The sequence below is a fragment of the Accipiter gentilis genome, chromosome 1, assembly GCF_929443795.1.
Source record: "Accipiter gentilis chromosome 1, bAccGen1.1, whole genome shotgun sequence".
NCBI lineage: Eukaryota > Metazoa > Chordata > Aves > Accipitriformes > Accipitridae > Astur > Astur gentilis.
Window position 1 is genome coordinate 15,292,849 of NC_064880.1, and position 22,000 is coordinate 15,314,848.

The 22,000-nt window shown below is 39.5% G+C and overlaps 1 protein-coding gene across 2 annotated transcripts in view; it reads right to left on the minus strand.

Moving 5' to 3' along the window:
• The window catches only part of SPAG16 (sperm associated antigen 16), a 435,661-nt gene that overhangs the window by 200,806 nt on the left and 212,855 nt on the right, over positions 1-22,000 (minus strand). For both annotated transcript variants that reach the window (XR_007506050.1, XM_049800597.1), the window contains exon 11: positions 11,572-11,715. Coding sequence is in view for 1 of the 2 variants with exons in the window: in XM_049800597.1 (XP_049656554.1) it covers positions 11,572-11,715 (144 nt within the window). In the remaining variant the exon portion in view is untranslated. The remainder of the gene's footprint in view (positions 1-11,571; positions 11,716-22,000) is intronic.

Genomic DNA, 22,000 nt, shown 5'->3' on the forward strand with positions numbered 1-22,000 from the left:
TGCAGCCCGTGGGAATGGCCCACGTTGGAGGAGTTCGTGGAGGACTGTCTCCCGTGGGTGGGACCCCACGCTGGAGCAGGGGAAGAGTGTGATCAGCCCTCGTCCTGAGGAGGTGAAGCGGCAGAAAATAACGTGTGATGACCATAAACCCCATCCCTGTCCCCCTGTGCCGCTGGGGGGGCTTGGTGGTGAAATCCGGGAGGGTAGTTGTGCCCGGGAAGAACGGAGGGGTGGTGGGAAGGTGTTCTGAGATTTCATTTTACTTCTCATTACCTTGCTCTGGTTGATTTGTAATAAATTGAGTCTGTTTTGCCCGTGACGGTAATAGTGAATGATCTCTCCTGTCCTTATCTCGACCCGCGAGCCTTTTGTTATATTTTCTCTCCCCTATCCAGCTGAGGATGGGGGAGTGATAGAACGGCTTTGGTGGGCACCTGGTGTTCAGCCAGGGTTAACCCATCACAAAAGACTAGATATCTTTTTATTCCCATTAGGAGTTCAGATGTATCCAAGGTCAAATACTTCATACTGTGGGTATGAAGAGCAAGGTCTTTTTGAAAGAGGCTTTAAAGAGATGTTTCATATCTGGGGGGCGGGGGGGCAACAAATTAATCAGTAAAATGTCATTAGTTCATATAAAAAAAAAAAAAGAAAATAAAAAAGATAGCAAGTGAACAAGGTAAAGATTAGACAAAAGAAACTAAGAAGCCCTGAAAGAACTCCATAACAAATTCTGAGTTTGAATTAAAATGTTTGATTTGATCAAAATGGAAACCCCTATTATCATATTAAAACTGTTTCAAAAACGAAACTAGAGTGTTGACATACCAATCCTTTGGCACCCCTTCTCACTTTCTCAGGGAAAATTCTTTGAAAAATTGTGGCCAAGGATTCAGTTTTATTTGAGACAATGTTTGTGTGCGTGTGTATAAGACTGGCCAGACTCTTAACATCTAAGAAAAAAATAATCTTGGTAATTATATATTTGCTACATAGATAGTATAGAAATATCATCCAATAAAATATATTGCATAATTAAAAATAAGTAAAATCAAGGGGTATTTCTTTGTAAAGGGAAATGCAATCCTTCCCCAAACTTATAGCTGTAATAATTAAGAACTTGTTTCAGTAGAAAGTTACAAAAATAAGGGTTTCTTGTTATCACAGTTTCCATTTTTCAAGCTGCTGACATTTCTGGCCAGTGACTGTGGGCCAAATCCTTCCCTCCTGCCCCTTGTCCCCTCCTTAGGAGTAAAGCAGCTAATGGGGCTTCACTCGGCACCAGCAGCTGAGTGACTGCCGGAGCAGCAACTGCTGGGAGCAAACTGGAGGGATGTGCTGCTTCTGGTGTTACATCTGGCTAAGGAGGTGGTGGGGATTGAGCATCCTCCAGCAAGCGCAGAGAGCTGGTCAGGAGTTAATGTCACTGATGTTTCTCTGGGTATTTCTCTAGGTGTTTTGTAAGTCTGAGTAATGTCCCTTTGAAGCAGGTTGCCTCCAACTCTTCCTTGCCCTCTTACATACACTTTAGCTGTCTTTCCTAGCATAGTCTTTGCTTTAGCTGAAAGCAAACTGCTGCTCAGATAGTCTTAACTCTGGGGAACTCTGGAAAAACATGTAATTTGGTAGCCTGCTGAGAAGCAGGAGTATGCTCATATAAACGTCCTGTGAAACAGGATTTACATTTCAGAAGACACATTCCTTTCTCCCTCCACCAAGACAAAGAGAAATGAAGTTTCTCACTATGTGTCCATACAAAAAACCCCTAACATACAGGAGACAGAAAACACACACAGAAACGAAGAAACCAACTACACTTTTCACAATGTTTACAACTGCAACTCCTCAGCAATACACAAGAAACAAAAAAGAGAAAAAACAATCCGTGTAAGCATTCTATCATAAGTTTCTAAAATGCAAGAGACCTTACTTCGCTTTAGTTATTATAATGCCTTAAAGGCTACAGCGAAGCACTTAAAACACGACAACCAGACTCCAAACACCTTTTAACCAGCTCCCACTGTGCAAGAGCTTTTTAAAAATCTGAGCCATGTGTGCTAACCAGCAGAAAATACCTAAGAAGACAACCAACAGAATGGTTGTGATCTTAAATCTTTGGTCTTCAAAATAATATGTCAAGGTTCATCTTAAATATTGGAAAGGTTTCCTACTATTTATTAGTTTCACACAAAAAAGTTCGATCAGTTTTCAATCACTGGTTTTGAAATTCAGTGTGTAAAGCCACCTGTGAAATTAACCACAGAGTGGTTTCATCAAAGGGCAGCATTTTATTACAATGCATTTTCTTCCTCTAAGTATTTCAGATATACATTTGAATTGCTCAACAGGAGGACTGCTTCTTCTGTCAGCCAGTTTCCTCCTTTTCCTCTCTCCAACTGTCATCGGAATTTCTCTCTCCTGCTGTTTGCTGAATTATTGTAATGGAGATATTATTAGTGAATCACTCGAACTTTGAGTGGGCAATATTTCCACCAACCAAGAAATAGAAGCCAAAAGTAGTTTTTCATTAAAGCATGGTCATTCTGGATGAAAAGTGAAGCCTATTCAGTAACCACACTATGGAACTACAGACTGTTTGCTTTTCAAAATCAATAGAATGATAGACTCTTAAGGTTCCCAATAGAAAAGACAGAAGTTGCATTTTGTCCTGCAAAGTATTTCTAGTTTAGAATAGCTTTCAAGGACAGTTCTGGTAACTGAAGGACACATTTAGAAGTGATGCAAAGTCCAAACAAATTTCTACAATTCAAGCAGCTATAACCCAACTTCAACATGCATGTGATAGTAACTTTTTTTTTTGTCTTCCTATTGATGTGGAAAACTACTTCTTTAGAGCAGAGGTAACATCCTTGCAGAACACTAATGGTCTAATTATTAATGTTTCTAAAGTCAAATGTTCCAGACGGCCTGTGGTCTGCCAGTACAACCATCTCAAAGACAGAAGATCAGAAGGACTAGGGTAAAGAAGACACCTGGTAATTTGGCAACAAAGAAAATCTCCAGAAGTTTGGACATCTGCTGGGTACCCTCACCTGTGTAAGAAAATGCTCCTCAGCATGGCAGGAGTAGCAGAAAAAAGGCAACTTCTGCACAACAAACCAGTTTCTAAACGAGGAGCAAATTTACCATTATTATCATCCTGTATTTTCCAAAAGTACATTGCAGAACTGATCTCGCTAAAGAAAAATAAAATGAGATACAAACACATTGCTTTTTCTTAAAAGAGGTACTCACCAATAATTAACACAGCCCTCTGAAACAGTATAAAACATATTGTGTATATATACATCCCAAAACCTCACAGAGAATAACCAACAGTTACACGTGCCAGAAGATATTAGTATGAGTAGAAACATTTTGGCTTGTGGGAGTGGGTGGAAGGGGAAAAATTTTAATCAAATCCATTACCTGGTTATTGATTTCTCTTTTCCAGACTGATCCTGTAGAATACTTATAAAGCCTTTGACTTTGAGACGTTTGGCCAAAGATATTGGATTAGACTAAGCAAAAGCTGAGCTTCTCATGTAATCTCTCATATTTCATTTATATGTGATTTATTCCTTTGTCCAGCAGAGGCTTTTTATTGATAAAAATAATGAGGTTGAGAATCCCAAAGGAAATCTAATGCCCACCCACTCAAACATGTTTGTGAAGTAAAAACAGTAGGCTTTGTAGGCCTGAGAGAATGATGTTACGTGAAGAAAGTTTCCTTGTATAAAAAGCATGAAGCTTGCCAAAGATTTTTAAATAAACAAAGCTACTTTTGAAATTAAAAATTTGCTGTACTTGAAAACACTAAGTACACCGTCAATACTGTATGCTGGGGAACTGACTGAAAGACTTCTGAAATAGTTTTTTCTTTACAGAATAAATTAATGCAACTTTTTTTTCTTTCAACTTCCTGTACTAGCTCAGTTTGATAAAACATCTTAACAAATGTCTAGTCTGCTAAATATGACGTGTTACATAAAGCCCGTTAGATGACTGAAAATTCATCGTGCCACTCAAAAGAAGTTTCTAACTATTGTCAAATTTAGTATGTAATCTGGTAACTAAAGGCTTCATTTAACTATATGATAATCCAAGATTCTCTAAGAAATTAAATCATTATGCCTTTCCAATACAAATGCCATTCAAAAGTCAGAAGTAAAAAGTAGCAGACTATCTTGCGTTTCTTTAATAACTGTCAATAGTAATAAAAGGATAAATAAAAACCACCTGCTTCTGCAGTGAACCCTGAATTAGGTTTTAAAGTCTCTATTTCAAGGCACAAATCAGAATAATTCTATTCCACTGATAGCCAACAGAGACCTTGGTGATTAACGTGAGTCTTGCAACTTTCTTATGTTAATGCTTAAAGCAGAGTGAGTGGCTTTTAAGTCTCAGCCTTGTTTAATGTATAACGTGGAACTCAGCATTTATGACTCAAAAACTAGCAGGAAAGTCTTCTGAAGCTCACTGTTTATGGACCACTTATTAACAATAACCTCCAAGATCCTTTCACTGAGAGGACCATAAGTCTGGTTGGCTCAGTGGCCAGATGGAAAGGGTGAACGCTGACATTTTTCTTCCTCCTCCTCCCTGGCTCTCAGATGTACACAGCAGCTTGCCTGACCAGTCTTACTCTTCATCTAAACACAGAGCTTCTCTTAACAATGACCCTTGTGAAACCTCCTGGGGCAGTGAGGTCTCTCCCTTCCCCGTCTGTATCTTACAGGCCACGAGTATTGTTACCTACAAAGGCCAGTTTTGCCTTGTTTCAGCTCCTTACTGTCAGACTGAAAGATGCAATTAACGGTACTGCATAATTTAAAGAGTGATTGATCATGAAACCATCTCAGCTTTTTTCCAAGATTTCTGTATACAGAAACCTCTATTGTCCATAATTAATCCAGCAGTTCCCTGAATTGGCAGAATGCGTCTCTGGGATGTATTGCACTTGCTGCACATCTGTAGGCTACCTGGGCAGCATGTGCGCAGTACTCCTGACTTGCCTGGAAGTAGTTGACAAACTGGAAGCACACTGCAGAGCAATATAGTGCCTATACACTAAATTATCTGGGAGGCCCAGGACCTGTGTAGACAAGTTTGGGCTTGGGCAGTAATTCCATGAAAACACACGCAACTCTTTAACATCACTGGAAAAACAATCTGGAGCAAAACAAACAGGAGGGTACCTGAGCATATCACAGCTGAAACCTTTCCATATTAGAATTTGAAAGGGTTTCTGATGGAGCAGAATTCTCAGCCTGTTCCTTCCTTGACATCTCAAAAAACTTCCTTGGGTCCTGAGGAGGTTAACATGTATGGCGTTACCTCAGTGTGACTGTTGACCCAGCCTGGGCAGCGGCTCTAGGGATGGGTGGTAACAAAACCCAACGCTAAAATCACTGACTCTGAACCTTTCTTCCTTCCTTCCTGTTGGCAGATTTTTTGAAGAGCCCCAAACGTCTATGTGAAGGTTTCTAATTAGAAAGAGCCTCCAGTACCATAGTCAAATCACACAACTTAATGTTAAATTACAGCTTACATACAGACAAATACTGCGGTATTTAACTAAAACAAACATTAGCTTGTAGCAACATTTTGTAGATCCTGGAATCACAATTTAAGCAGTAACTGTTTGATCTGGAAGTCTCCCTACTTTCACCAAATAACTACAGCATCAATACTTTAAAGTCAGTACAGTAAACAAAATGTCATAATAGAAAATTCCTGTTTCTTCTCATAGAAATGAAAATAAATCTAAGACTGGCATTAGGGATTATTAAAGTATGAAGAGGAATATATCTGATGTCAGTAGAATTTTTTAAATTATCCTGTTATTGTGACTAAAGAATCTAGTCACTCAATACACCATTAAATGTTTTTCATTTGCTGAGGCTTCATGGGACATGTAGAGTTTCAGTTATTTAAAAAATATTATTTGTAACATGTAAGCAGCCATTTATCTTCAGTGTCAGATTGTCTGTCTGACTCTCTTCATACCCTGTAGATGTTTCTCACCACACACTGATACAGGAGAATATTATAATTGGCAAGATTGATGTGGATCGACACATTGGCATCTGCCAGTAATGGGACCCTCCTCACCGGTTCAGTCTGTAGAGGGCCAAGAGCAGTAGAAGTGGGAGACAAAAAAAGCAGCATGCTCCCTGCTTGTAATTCACCTGGATAATCAAAGCACTATGGGCTCTCAAACTACAAAAGTGTGTCCACTATGAAATTCTGAAATTGTACATGTACCTGCCAAGCTGTCAAGTGTGATTTCTGCTCCTCAACACTTCCCTCCTCCTCCAAGCACATGTCCTCTGAGATGCAGCAAGCAATGAGCAGTGTCAGATTCTGCCCGTTGCCTCTGAACAACTGATCATGGCTGGCTTGAAATCCGGCCTGCCTCTCCTTTCTCTGAATGTCTTCCCTCCTGAATTTTGCCCCTCTCTCCCATCACTCATCAGAGGTTTCTCCTCTCTCCATTCCTCCATTACTGTTCTGCTGGGCTTTGCAGTCTATTCTTTTTTCACATCGAAACTCATCTCTTGATAGTTTCTTCACAAGTCCATAATAAAAAAAATTAAAATAATGTAAAAAATAAAATCAGGGACTTACTTGAGCAAGAATTCTTTTCAGTTTCTCAGTTATTCTGACTTCAATTGTGCTCAGGAATTTACTTTTTTAAACCCTAAAATTTTTTGTACAATGACGAAAACACTTCCACTCTGACAGAGTATTACTTCCACAATTTCATATTTATCAGTCCCTGCTCTTTAAAACTTTGAGAAAATATCACTATCCTGGCCCCTTTCTCTCATTCAGGATTGCCAGCAACATTTTGGACTTAGACTCAAGAGGACACCACAGTGCTCAGTCACCCACAGCACTGCAGATTTTAAGCCTGGAAAATTGCCTAAGCATCCAACTGGATTTTCCAAATTGTCTCCTGTGTTTCCCATCTCAAGCCTTACATTTCCACTAGAGACAGGGCATAGCTACAGTCAAGCGCAGCCTTCACAGCTTTTGGCTGCCAACATAAGTTCAGCAGTGATTTTGTGCTGCTCAGCTTTACACAGCTGGAAGAGACCTTGGTTTTAGACACAGGTGTTTAGAGCTTTTGGCAGACCAAGCATTCATAAATGTTTCATTGCTGACTACCCATAACCCCCCAGTCACTCAGGGAGCATCAAAATCACTGCCCCTCCATAGCATGCTCTGATGTGCTACAGAAGTCCCCTAAAAGCTTCTTGTGTGAATTCAAGCCCACCCAGAGTTGCTATTCCCTCCCCAACCCATTCAACCACTCTTTGCATCCTCACATCCATCCTCAATATATTTTACTAATTCCTTCTGCACCCTTCTCTACAAGGTTGTCTTTCTCATCTATCCACGCATAGATTTTCATCAGGGTAACATCACCTCCTTCAGCTTTGAGAGATACAGTCTAGAGCTGCTTCTGTTCTTTCAGAACGTGGGTTGTTCTTTTAGCCCAACTCATCATCTTTCTCTTGAATCCACTCACTGGCACCTTCTTCCAGCATATCAAACATTAACTACCTTTATATTCAAGATGCCTGATGTAAGAATGTACTTATCCCCCCCCCGCCCCCCCAATTATCAAGGACACAATACCCACCTCCAATTTTCCAACAGCAATAGAACTTAAAGAAAATCCACAAAGTTCAACGTAACCACTGTGGTATTTTTTGGTATAATAAAAAAAATTGGTAACAGTTCTGACTTCTTTCCTCAGGAACCGTGACAGTTCAAATAGCAACAGAAAGAATACATGCAATTCCACTTCTGTCTCAGGTGAACAGGACATTACGAAGGAGCTGACAATTTGAAAATTTTCAGTGCAAGTTTTAAATAGCTTTAGGAATCTACTGTTTGTACTTCTTTTCAATTCAGAAATTTATTGTACTCCACAGACTCAAACAATGTTTGCATGAAAAGGGCTACAAACATTTTAGAAGAGTTGACTTGATTAATATTTATGAATATATTAAGGACATTATGTATTATACCAGCACACATGCAGAGCAAGAATACAATATTTTACTGTTCACTGGGATTTTATCGGACATTAACAAACACCTCTGCTATGCTGCAGAGCTTGATTCTTTAGCTACCCAGGAAGGTTAGTAATAAAGATAAATAAATCCAGTACATGCCATGAAATATCTTAGTGTAATTAGAGTACAGTTCTTAAAGGTGCAGCATTAACATCCTCAGCTTCTTCTGGAAACTGGCAGAAGATGCAGATTTTTGTCTGCTATTCCAAACACTGGGGCCACCTCGTATACACAGGTACACTACACAGCTCTTCTCCAGCTATCCAGATTTTTAACACAAAGCCTGTGTGGATGACTGTGGCAGGAGTCATTCTGACTCCCTCACTCCTTCACGCATATAAAAGATAAGTTGGAAAATATTCCTGAATTTTTCCATAGTGACAGGAACTTGCAACCACTAATCATCTGCAAAGTACTACTCAGCCAGACCGGAGTAAAAATAGTGTTTGTTTTTGAAGTTAGACCAGTTGTCACCTCAGCTTCAAAAAGGAAGCGCTGTTCTCCTCCCTCCTTCCAGCTGCTGCACTCTGTAGATGACAGGACCTGTTTGAAGTTTTACTTTTATTTAAAAAGCTTAAGGCAAAATTCGACTCTTAGATCTGCAGAGAGCATCACAACAGAGATGTTCTGCTCTCCCCACATGCACAGAGCTAGTCCGCTCCCCTTCATCTGTTGTCCTGGGAGCCACTGCCATGCCAGAAGGACACAAGGGGAACTGAGACCCTTTGTACAGACAGAAGGGCCCTGGGTGCAATACAAAAAATGATACACCACCAGATTGAAGAGCTTCAGCAAACCACATACTCTCACCTTACTCTACTTTGGTCTCATGTGAAAGAGATGTGGTTTTACTAAAAAATAATTGTGGAATGAAGCACATTGTCAGTGAGGGGGGAAAATGAGACTCCTCCATCCAACAACTCTTCAGAAACTCAGTGGCCTTTCCGCTTAAGACTAAATGGCATCATGATACTTAAGGATATTGTTGTACATCAGTACTGGGAAAGATTCAAATGACAATCCTCATCACTATTATGTATTAGTCAACGGGTAAGGTCCAGAGCCTAAAATATACCTTTACCCTTTTATTGTAGACGGTTAAGTTTCTACTACCAACCCATATTCTCTTGGAGAAGCTGAGGATATATAAATCCAACAGCACCTTCAGCTTGAAGATTATAGATCTTCACAGCTACCAGTGAGACTTGCAACTTTACCCCTGTTTACACAGTGGTAGAACAAAGACAACCATGAGAAAGACCCTTGTTCAAGCAGTAGTACACTGTGAACATGTAAAAATGAATTTCTGGTATTTTAAGTCATTTGTATGTGCAGAAACACCAGTTAAATCCACATCATAGCTCTACATTTATTTCTTCTCAAATTATTAGTACACTCAATGTCAGTGTGTGGATTATTCTGATGCTGTCCAAAGATGATTTGGAAGTGGACCTGTGTGTGTGACTGTGCATGCACGCATGTCCTGTGGCTAGACATAGCACATTTCTTAGACCAGAGGTGGAGATTGCTCTAAACTTGATTCTACAGATGGACAGAAAAAACAAAGAAATGATCTAACAGAAGACAAAAAGGAAAGACTATACAAGAGTGGGAGTTCTACCCAAATTTTTGGATCACAATTTAATAGCCTAGTGCCACAAAAATGTTTTTCTTTTCAACTTTTGGACGAACATAATTGTAAATCTTTAAAACGGGAACAAAACTAGAGGCCATCTACATTTGATTCCAGAAATATTCTATGAAGACTTTCCATTTTTATTTGATTGTTTTTACTTCCAGAACAGCTGAAGTCCCTACTTTAAAAAAAAAAAAAAGAAAAGAAAAGAAAAAAAAAGTATGATTAAATGTATTCTGTCACATTATATATATTTTATCCAGTAATGGAAGACAATATTTAACAGCCCTGCTTTTGAATCACTCCAGAGCATTCAGCAGGAGTCAATTTATACTGCAAGAGAATGATGATGTATCTCAACTCATTTTAATTTCAATAATTGAATGAGAAATAGGAAAGCCTATTGAAAGGACTGTATTCTGGTCAAAGACTAATGAGAAAATAATTTTGAGTCTCTGAGTCAGCGGGTGTCATGGTAACAATGCATTATCGAAATCTGATTAGCATGCCTAGCAGCTTTATAAATGATAACATGCTCTTCTAATTGTATTTCCCTTTCTTTCCCTGTGATGAGTTTTATATTCATAACAGGTAAGAAGTAAGGCAGCATTCTGTTTATCTGCAAGTTAGACTTCGGGTGTCCAGCACGCTCACAAACTCTGTGCAACCTGTCATTCAGTACTAGAAAAATTTTCCTACCATCTTAAAATAAGAAGCTGAGCCTTACATTTTTCTCCTTTATTATACTTAATTATTTAAGTCAAATATTATTCTCCCCTTTTAAATATACAAAATTATTTCTAAGGATATACACAAGAGAAAGAGAACATTGTGAAACACAAGCATCTTAAGAAAAAACCTATATTTCATAGGAGAAAGAGATGCAAGAAAAGAGTAAGTGCATGTTTAATTCATCCCAGAAAGCATGACTCCATGTTCTTGAGGTTTTGAAAAGAGGGAGGGGATTTTCTTGTGTTTAGAGATTGTGTGTGTGTGTTTGCTAATTCATTACAATGCCAGAAATCAGGAGGAACCATGAAATTAAATAGGGAAAGGACTAATATTGCTTCATAAAATAAATACAATGAAAATACTAGGTTGGAGGTTTAATAATGCTCTTTTTATAAGTGAACCTCAGGTGACTAGCCTGGCAGACCTTTATTATATTAACAGTAAAGAACTCTATTACAACTGCAGCCTCACAAATCTGATGCAAAAATCACTTAAACATATAGAGGCTCAGTCTTAACAAATGGAATTTTTTTTTGTTTGAGAGAGAGAGAGAGAGAATAAAATGCATTCTCTTTTTCAACAGAATGACCAAGAAATCTACTTCATGTTTGGTCTATTTCATGACCCTTGTAACCTAAATATTTATATCTTATTTTCAATGTTCACATTCAGCTTCAAGTATGTATAAAAAGAAAGGAGGAAAGCTCATATTCTTATTCTCTAGGTAAACTCGAATACTCTTAGTCATCTGACAAATAATGCCTAATACAAGAAATCAACTTTTCTGTATTATTAATAATGGAACCATACTTGTTATAGTGCATGAACACAGAGAAAATGAATACAGCGAGACCTAAAAAGCTTATTACTCCTTGTTACGTGCACTGGCACGTGGACAAAGTTTAAGATGTACAAAACACTAAAAGCAATCAATCTTAAGTCAACACACTGAAAGCCAGAGGAACATTTATCTACATGTTTGGAAATTCAGCAGAGAGTGCAGGGTTATACTGAGAATAGAAAGTCATCAAAGCAGGCCAGTGAACAAAGAAAGAGCAAACAAGTACTTCCCAGAAGGGATTAGTGCTAGTTCAGGGGACTGTTTGCACTAACCTTGGATGGAAGCAGCAGCCTGAAAGCCAATCAGTGTGACCTTCGCCTGTCATGATGATGTTCCCATCAGGTAAAGCCCACATTTTCCAAAGATGGTCATTACTGCCAGTGACTACAATGTCTTTTCGGGGATGTAAAGCCAAGCTACAACAGAAAAGAAAGGCAGATTGTATTCCGTACCAATTCCATTTTACGTGAAATTCATTTAACTCAGGGCAACAGCTACAGAGGACTCTGATGCTGGATGGACTGAACAAGCAGTGATGCTTTCTTTGCTCAAGAATTTAAAACGCACGCTATGTAGATGAGTTTCTGTTGCTGCTAAAGAAAACAACAGAACATAACTGACTTTTGTGAAACCAGAATTGTTTTCACAGTCTCTTGAAGTTCCACTTGATTAAAACACTCAAATATGTTTTAAAATACTTTGTTAGATTTTATTCTTACAAACACACAAGAGGGTAACATATGAACAAGCCATACCAATGTGAATCACTTTTTTTTCACACCCAAAAAAACTTCAAAAGCATTGGTTTGTCAGCCTGCTGCTGATGGCCAAAGGGAAAAAGGACAAAAGGACTCTCTGCCTTTTTTTTTTTTTTCCCACCACTGTGACCACAGGTCTAAAGTCTCCTACCACTGAGAAATAACTCAAATGGTAATTACAGTCCAGGAGCTACAGTCTTTGCCATCACTTTAGCACCTATTCACTGGCACTAGGTCAGAAAATCCATTTCAATTCTATACTCAAAATGTGTTACATGTTTTCATTTTTTATTATGTAGCACACGGGGCTGTAATGGAAATCATACACTTATCACACCCCTATACTGAAAACCTGGTTTATATTTTATTTGGCAGTTGCAGCGCAGCTTAAAATGGATCCAGGCAAGAAAATAAATCTGTGGGAAAGATAACAAGTAGTGTATTTCATATGGATTTGGTTATTCGATTTGAATTATTGTAATGCTTTACTATTTGTTGAACATCAGAAAGTATCTAGAAGTTGACTTAAGTCCCAGGAGTAGATTATTTAAATAGATTAAATTTGGAGTTCAGAATCAAAATGCAACAATGGGGAGAGGAATCATAACCCGTGTGTGCACCTATTTCAGTTGTGCATCAGAGCCGACAGTTTGCAGAGAAAAACACTTATTAAAACAGAATAAGAGTAGAGACAGACGATGCTAAGCAGCCAAATAGGGAAAAAAGAGAGCTTTTAGAAGGCACACTATTATAAAAATATCTTTTTAATAGTACCTTTCTCCTGCACTCAAATTATTTCATAAAATTCCTAAACCAGAACCACAGCTTCTACTATTTTGGGAAAAATAATTCCCTCTACCAAATCCATGCTAAAAACATATTTACGTCAACTAGATTTTCATCAGAAAACACATCTATTCTTGCCTTTTAAGGCACAGCCTAGGAAGATTCCTACAGATTCATCAGTTGAATTCATCTACTCGACCAAGGAGCCTGGGTTTTACTCATTCTCTAGTTTCTTAGAGAGAAAAAAAAAAAAGTTTTCTATCTTTGCCTAAAGAAGACAAATTTTCTTTGCATTTATAGGGAGGAAAGAGGAGGGGATGATGCCATTTAAATTCTCTAGAGATACACAGAGAGCAGTCGTATCACTTAGATTGGCCACAACAGATATCTAGAAGAGCAAGGAGGGAATAGAGATAAAAGGAGAGCATTAAAGGCTGAAAGAAGGCACGCCAGTGGCCTGCAAATTACAGGATGAGAACAACTGTCCCAGAACCCCTCTACTATCAGAGACCTCTGACACACCAAAAATCCCATTGCCATTTTCTGCAGCATGCATAGGCGCGTAGCATTGTTATTCTGGGGACTGCTAAAAAGGAGAGCAGCTTCACAGAAAAATGAGTGGCCTAATAACTATAAAGATGAATCCATCAGGGCTGCTACACACACTCTTCTCTCAGCCTCTAAAACAGAGGACATTCCCCTCCAGCATGCACCTGGCCATGAACGGCACAGAAGTGAGACCAGGACAGGAATATCTTTTACTTGCTAGCAACAAGTCCTAAACCCTGCTGGATGTAGCAAGGGAATGGCAAGGGAAAAAGAAACCCACAGTAGTGGATTCAAGAAAACCAGAGAGGGAGAAGAGGATGCCCGCTGCAAAACCACTGACAGCACGTGCTCCTGCAGGAAGCTTAATCACTGATTCAGGCATGTCTATGATGAAGTTAAAAGACTGGATTTTTCTGTTTTGGGAACAACCTTATCATTGTGTTATTCAGAGAAAACAAACAAACAGTGTCATATGGACATAGCTTACATTATTCTCTTAATCTATTTCAGACACTTCAGATACCCTCCAGTTTTTCCCTCCAGATATTTCTGCTATTAGTTGAGTGCATGCCTGTTATGAAGTCTTTCCATCAGTTCTGTCTCCTACATTCTTCCTAAATATCTGCCTTCTCAGTTCCCAAGATATGTTACACAGTCTAACTTAAATCACCTTCAGGCCACCTTTCACTCAAAGTAAAGTTTATCCTCCAGGTCCTGACTCACTTTCTGAACAGTCCTTGCCCACTGGCTTGGCCACAGCTGCCTAGGGATGTGAGCTGCATTGTCATTCGTCCTGCCTCAGCTCCCAGGAACATTTTTCCTGTCGTTAAACCTCCCAAGACACTTCCAGGCCAACTTCTGAAATGTCCAAACTTCTTCAGTGACTAGACATTCCTAAAGAGCTTTGAGACAATCCATAAAGTGGATTTCATACGGATGAAAATATCTTGCTGTCAGTATGAAGCCTGCAAGTTTATTTTGCATGGGCTTTTCTTTTAATTGCAGAGCTCTTGTAAAATGCTGCTACTGTCCAATGTTGGTTTTTTCTCCATGTCATTTTTACAGGCACACAGTGAACACTATCTAATTAACAGCAAATTTGTGACATAACCACTGTTGAGCGGCTTCTGAGAAAGGGAAGCCCATTCATCCAAAAGGCATTCTACATGCAACATTAATTAGGCACCCTTGTCTTCATTTCTGGCAATCCAGCATTGTATAGATTTTTGCTTCATTTCTGTTCACAGGGTCTAATTATTTCCAGCACTGGGTAGATTGGAATAGAAATCAATAATGGAACATGTGTGATAGGAACATTAGTTTTTTCTCCTCCTCCTCCTCCTCCTCTGGGATAGAAGCAGGATCAAAGGAGACTTGGCCAAAAAAAAAAAAAACCAAAACAAAAAAACCCCACACAAAACCCAACCAAACAAAATACCCTCTGAGAGATTTGCCGCTGTTAAGCATATAAATACGAATGTTTACACAACTCATTCTGGCATTATAAGACATTCTCATCTCTTCAGCACTTACCATGGTAGATATACAGTGCTCCCAGTAATTTGCTTTCAAAACAATCATCGATTATTTTAATTTATTTTGACTGAACCATAAATAAAAATATGGTATCTTCAGATGCAAAATACTTTCAGTCTCAGCTGTACTACATTTGATTATTTCACACATATAAAATCAACCTTCAGGCTAAAAAGTGTTAAATCCAAAGCTGTCTGTGTAACCTTAACTGTGTATTCATTTAATGCTAACACTAACTACATTGCACGGAGGCATGGGAGATTTCAGTTAGATGTGAAGGAAAACTTTTTAGCAATAAGCTTTTTGAAACACTGGAACCAATAGCCATCTGTCATTATTAGCCTGTTCTTCAAGTTCTCAGCTCACCTATCACATTACCTAGGTAGATTACTTCCATCATGGTTAGGAGAACAGACTGGTTCACATCTTGAGGTTCTTTCAAGTTCTAAGGTAGCAATGTTCCTACATGATCCCCGGTTCATTTGATGCACAAAACAGACAGTGCTTATACGTGAAGGGCAATTACAAAACAACAAAAGCACCACCTCAAACTTCTAAGGCATAACAGCAGTTAAACCCAATTGCACAGATGCAGGACAGTAGGGCATACAACCCCCCCTATATTTTAAAACAACTTTAGTGGCTAAAATATCTCACAAAATCACCACATATTCAGCCTTTTTTACTAACTTCCTATACATCTCAGGAGATTGCAGGAATAGGAGGAGTCCAGAAATAAAAACCTAACCTAAATAGTCTCAAAATTAGGTACTCTGAGAATGAAGAATGCAAAATTAATGACCATCTTAAAGTCACTGACTTAGTCAGCCTTGCCCAATTGCTCTGTGGCAGAAATAAGGACAAAAATCCACTTTTCTGTGGTTTCAGATATAGGAGTTGTACAGAAAAGTATGTTCTCAATATAGACAGCATTTAGCTGCCAAATTCTAATACAGCATTGTACTGGACACCACTTGCAATAAGTAATTTCAGAACTTCACAATTTGATCAAATTTATTTGCATTCCCGGATACTGGCAAAGAGGATTGTTGTTAATGCCAGTTGCTGCTTTCGAACCAGAAAGCTCTTCTGCTGCATTTCTTGCTTCAAAATTTGAGAGCAGCAGAGTTCCTCCAAGATTAAAAATGAAAACACAAATTTTTCTTGGTCACAGAAACATTTTACCTCACATTTTCTTACAGAAAAATTTAGCCTTACTCACAATACCTAGCACAGAAAAAATTCAGTCTGAGCAGTTACATTTGGGTGAATTTATAAAGGCCTGAAAAACTCAGGTTTATAACAGAAAATGTTGGGGAATTGCAGGTATTTCTTCCTCTACCATCAGGTTCTCTAGGTGTGTTGGAATGGAAGAGCAGAGCAGGTTTTGAAGGCAAGGACATAACAAGCACTGAATTCTAGAGGATGGCTACTGATTATGGCCTCAGACAAGAACAACAAATACACACCTAAACATGAGGACATCAACAGCCCTGCTGAAATCAGTGATATTGTTCACACACATATACTTAATTATATTGCTGGACTGTGCCCTAAAAATCTAAAGAATTTGTAAAAGCTGAAATACCATTCCAGTCCCAATTTTGCTGGTCACTAGCCAGCCACGCTAAGACCCAAGAGAAGTTAACTAAACCATTGGAAACAGTTTCTGTAGCAATGGATGGGCAGATTGCACGACCTAACCTCATTTTCTGACCTCCTGTGTTTGCAACAGCTTTTGAGGCAATATACCCACCATCATCCAGTTAGGTCCTAGGTGCAGCTGCTACGTGTGGAGGATCGGCACTACTTCCTCAACTCTGCAACCACACTCCGAGGATCTAATAATTATAATCAAGGTCAATCTCTAACATTATGACAGGTAAAGAGGTAGAAGACCACACAAAAAAAATTCAGATCAATAAAAAGGCCAATTATTGTGGATGTTACCTACCTTGACTTCAGCAAGGCCTTTGACACTGTCTCTCACAGCATATTCCTTGAGAAGCTGGCGTCTCATGACTTGGACAAGTGTACTCTTCACTGGGTGAAAAACTGGCTGGATGGACGAGCCCAGAGGGTAGTGGTGAATGGAGTTAAATCCAGCTGGTGGCCGGTCACAAGTAGCGTTCCCCAGGGCTCAGTGTTGGGCCCCGTTCTGTTTAGTATCTTTATCAATGATTTGGAGGAGGGGATTGAGTGTACCCTCAGCAAGTTTGCAGATGACACCAAGTTGGGAAGCAGGGTCGATCTGCTTGAGGCTCTACAGAGAGATCTGGACAGGCTGGATTGATGGGCTGAGGCCAGTCGTATGAAGTTCAACAAGGCCAAGTGCCGGGTCCTGCGCTTTGGTCACAGCAACCCCATGCAGCGCTACAGGCTTGGGGAAGAGTGGCTTGAAAGCTGCCTGGCAGAGAAAGACCTGGCCATGCTGGTTGACAGCTGGCTGAATATGAGCCAGCAGTGTGCCCAGGTGGCCAAGAAGGCCAATGGCATCCTGGCCTGTATCAGAAATAGTGTGGCCAGCAGGAGCATGGAGGTGATTATTCCCCTGTACTCAACACTGGTGAGGCCACACCTCGAGTACTGTGTTCAGTTTCGGGCCCTTCACTACAGAAAAGAAATTGAGGTGTTGGAGCGTGTCCACAGAAGGGCAACCAAGTTGGTGAGGGGCCTGGAGCAGAAGTCTTATGAGGACCGGTTGAGGAAACTGGGGTTGCTTAGTCTGGAGAAAAGGAGTCTGAGGGGAGACCTTATCGCTCTTTACAACTACCTGAAAGGGGGGGTTGTGGTGAGGTGGGTGCTGGTCTCTACTGTCAGGTGGCTGGAGATAGAATGGGAGGAAATGGCCTCAAGTTGCAGCAAGGGAGATTTAGGTTAGATATTAGGAAAAATTTCTTGACCGAGAGGGTTGTCACACATTGGAATGGGCTCCCCAGGGAAGTGGTTGAGTCACCATCCCTGGAGGTATTCAAAAAGCACGTAGATGGGGTACTCCATAACATGGTTTAGTGGGCATGGATGATGGTTGGGCTCAATGATCTTGAAGGTCTTTTCCAACCTAAATGATTCTATGATTCTATTACCTCATGATGGACTGAAAGGCAATAGCTGTCAGTCATGAAAATCCCTTCACTTTATGAGCAGAAAAGGAGCAACATGCAGTGAAAACATGCAGTGAATCCCTTTGCAACACCTTTTGGCATATATCTTATTTTCCTCCTTATCTATGTAATGGCAGTGCAGTGGGGGCGACAATGAGAAAACACAACAGCAAACAGAAGCATTTTGTCCAGCATATAAATGAGGAGGTGCTGGCAGCAGTGGGGGCTGCAGCATCAGCTTCTGTGAGGGGAGGTGGGGGCTGCCCCACGCCAGGCACAGCCCAATCCAGCCAGTTCACACCGGGTCCACAAGGACCCACTATGGGATATGGCAGATCCCATCAGCAACACTGGTGGCACCTCTGGGAAAATGTGTTAAAGAAGGGGCAGAAAATGCTGGACAGGGAGAGAAGGAAGGAATAAGAACAGTGAGAAACACCAAGGTCAGAGAAGCAGGAGCTCCATGGCGCTGGAACACGTTATTGCCTGCAGATAGCCCATGCTGAAGCAGATTTTCCTGACAGGAATTCAGGGCCATGGAGAGCCCACGCCATTGCAGACTTTTCCTGAAGGTCTGCAGCCATGTGGAGACCCCACATCGGAGCAGGGGAAAAGTGTCAGGGGGAAGGAGCAGCAGAGAGAAACTGTTGCATACTGGCTATACCTCCCTGCTCCTCATGGAAGGGTTGAGGGGACTGCAGTGAAGGAGTGAAGTGGAGCTAGGCAGCGAGCGAGGGGAAGGGAAGGTGCTGCTTTCATGTTTGCCTTTGTTTCTCACTACCCGAACCTATTTTAATTGGCAATAAGTGAAATTAATTTTCCCCAGGTCAAGTCTGTTTTGCCCACTATAGTAATTGGTCTTTATCCCAAGCCATGCACTTTCTCAGCCTATTTTCTCCTCCTGCCCTGCTGAGGAGGGGGAATGAGCAAGCGGCTGGGTGGGCCTTTGGCCCTCAGCCAAGATTAACCCACCAATAAATTAAAACTGAACGCATCACAAAAGCCTAATCAATCATTTTGCCTGCTACAACTTATCCTAATATGTTTTCTTTGAACAACATCTCTCTAATATAGTTATTTCTACCACCTTTTTATCTTGGCTTGAGTTGTCCAGTCTCACCTACCGGCATGCTTCAGCAATAATTATAACCCTGACATTTAATCCAGGGTTTTATTATGCAAAGGTAGCATAACTGAAAAGCTTCTCATTCCTGTTTGAGGTCTTAAAATTTATCTTTCCATTACAAAATGGAAGAGGGAAAAATGCCTTCAAAAGAGAAAATAAGAGCTAAAACAAACAAAAAAAGGATAAAGCAAAAAAACCACAAAAAGAACATAAGTAGGGGAAAATACTCATAGCACAAAGCTCGTATCTTTTGTTTCATTTATGCAAATGCACGTCTGGAAGTCAGTGATAGACCTCACTCACAGCAATGCTTAAAAATCTCTATCCTGCCTAGTGAAATTTCTGGCTGCTTCCCAAGCTCCTATGATTCAGGATTTGGCGGGGGGAGGAACTTGCTAGGATCTCAACTTACATAAAGTTAACCTTCTAGACTGCCCAGCAGATCTTTGTACACCTTAGAAAATAATGACAAAATAGTCTTCCAGAAACTTAAACCTGTATCTCTAAAAGGCCAAAAGACTTCATAATTTACAGTGCTAGCTTATGCACTTATTCTATTCACCAGGCACACAAAATCTTCAATCTTAGCTGTATAGCAATAGCAAACATATTTATTCTTGTGAAGTGGAATAAATTCACACACTTTCTAACTTGCCAAAACCAGCTGTCCTCTCAACAAAAAACAACTTCAGAAAGTGAACACTCCGTACAATGTATGATGCCCCCACAAATAGTTGTATTAAACATGTCATTATAACTCACAGATATAGACACAGTTGTAGTGATAAATTAATAAAGTCCATTTTGTGATGCTCTGTCTTTGATCACTTTCTGTTTATCAATCCTGTGTGCAATTATCAAAATGCATTAATTTGTATTAGCTGAGTGTTGTAACCTATCTAGGTTTTATCGCATTAGATCTGATTATGTACATGCTGGGCCAGCCTAAAATAATTTTCTTCTTAACAACAAAGTTTGGCCCCACATCAAATCTTAGAAAAATTCAAAACTATCCTGTTGGTCTGCATGTGTTTTATTTAGGTCTTAGTCCTTTGAAGATATATGCACATTCCTGAATTACACACTCCCAGGAGTCCTGATGATTTCACAGCATATTAACTTAAAAACATACATAATCCTTTTCAAGATAGAGTCCTTAATCAGATCAGAAAAAGAGGATTTTTCTAGAACCTATATAACAACATGCAAATTATTTATGTCATTATAGTCTTGTGTACTGTGAACCTCTGCAACCTAATGTTAAGCCTTTTATCTAGAATGCTTGTAAATAACAACTGGCATGCATCTAAATCACTTCTTAGAGAATCTTTACTTATTCATTCCTTCCTTTTGCTTACAAGGTTGTTGATAATTACTGCTGGCCAAAAAAAAAAAAAAAAAAAAAAAAAGATCACTTAGGCTACAATGTCAGCTATTACACATTACAGAAACAGTGCAATTCTAACCTGCCTTAAACCAAAGCAGCAGGCAACTAAGAGATCTCCACATTACTCCATAGACCAAGGCACTGTTTATTTTCAGTCTGCAGAATCTATGGGGCTTTTAGTTTGTTTTTTTTGTTTGTTTGTTTGTTTAATTTAAATTGTAATACAGTTTAGATGATGACAAAGCTGTGAACAGAACAGTAGACAGATCAAATAGTTTGCAGTATCTTTTGTAAGACTGAGGGTGCTTTAAAAAACCCAATTAACTCAGGAGTCATTCCCTGTGATTCCAGTAGCTCACAAGCTCTTATTTAATATGTATCTGAATCAATTTTTCAAGCTTAGTCAACTTACTAGGTACCCAGCATAGTTCAAGGAGAAGTAATTAAGCTGAAAAGAAAAAGAGAGAATGAAAGTAGCAACAAACAAGTAGATGCAATTAAAATGTTAAAACATTGACATCCCTTCCTGATATGTCCCCTCTGGAGTGAAAGCTGTACTTCCTTGCCTGAAATGATTTATACCATGATTCATACTGCCCATCACCATGTAACTAAACTTTTACTATCACTTCCTTTATGAAATATGCTACATCACTTTCTTTTAGGGAAAGGTAGTCCCATATGAGTATAACATTATAGCATTCAAAATAATATTGAAACAGGATTAGCTTAGATCTGCACAGTCGAAGCCATTTCTGAAAGAGATTGCAGCTCACAGGACAACCCTCCAGAGCAGCAGGGAAGAGGCTATAGATACCCAGGGTTAGAATGTGCCATATATTTTTACACTGCACCTGTGGTTGTGAACCACTTCACAGGCAGAGAAGCAGAGAAAGGCAACGTAGGCAAACTTGCATAAAACTTTCCCTATTCAATATATAATTGTAGCCTATTTTTTGACCTATGTATTAGGTACTTGTTGGTTACTGAGATAATAGCTTCTCCTCCTTCATAATGAAAGACAAACTGCTTTTTTAAAAGGCAATTTTAGCTTGACCAACTTGAAAAGATGCAGATTGCTTTCACAAAAGCTTCTACCTGTGGCCTGATTTGAATTAGTTTTCATCATTACTGTTAGCAATTCCCAGTCTTCTGTTGCATGGCAGCTTTTTCACAGATGATTAGGAGCAGTGTTGTGGTATATAAGAGTTTGGAACAAAAACTACTTGAAACTCACCAGTTGGTAAATTCTGTTAAATTATCAAGGTTGGTAAAAGAAAATATTTAAAAATATAATTTGCAATTAGAGCATCAAACTGTCAACGCACATTTCTAAATTAATAAGAAACCAAAGCATTAACTTTTCAAGGTCAGTTTGCCTCCTGTGTTTCTTTCTCACTTTTGAAAGCAGGGAAGGGTATTATGTTCTGTGCTCTATTTCAGTACCGTACTGCT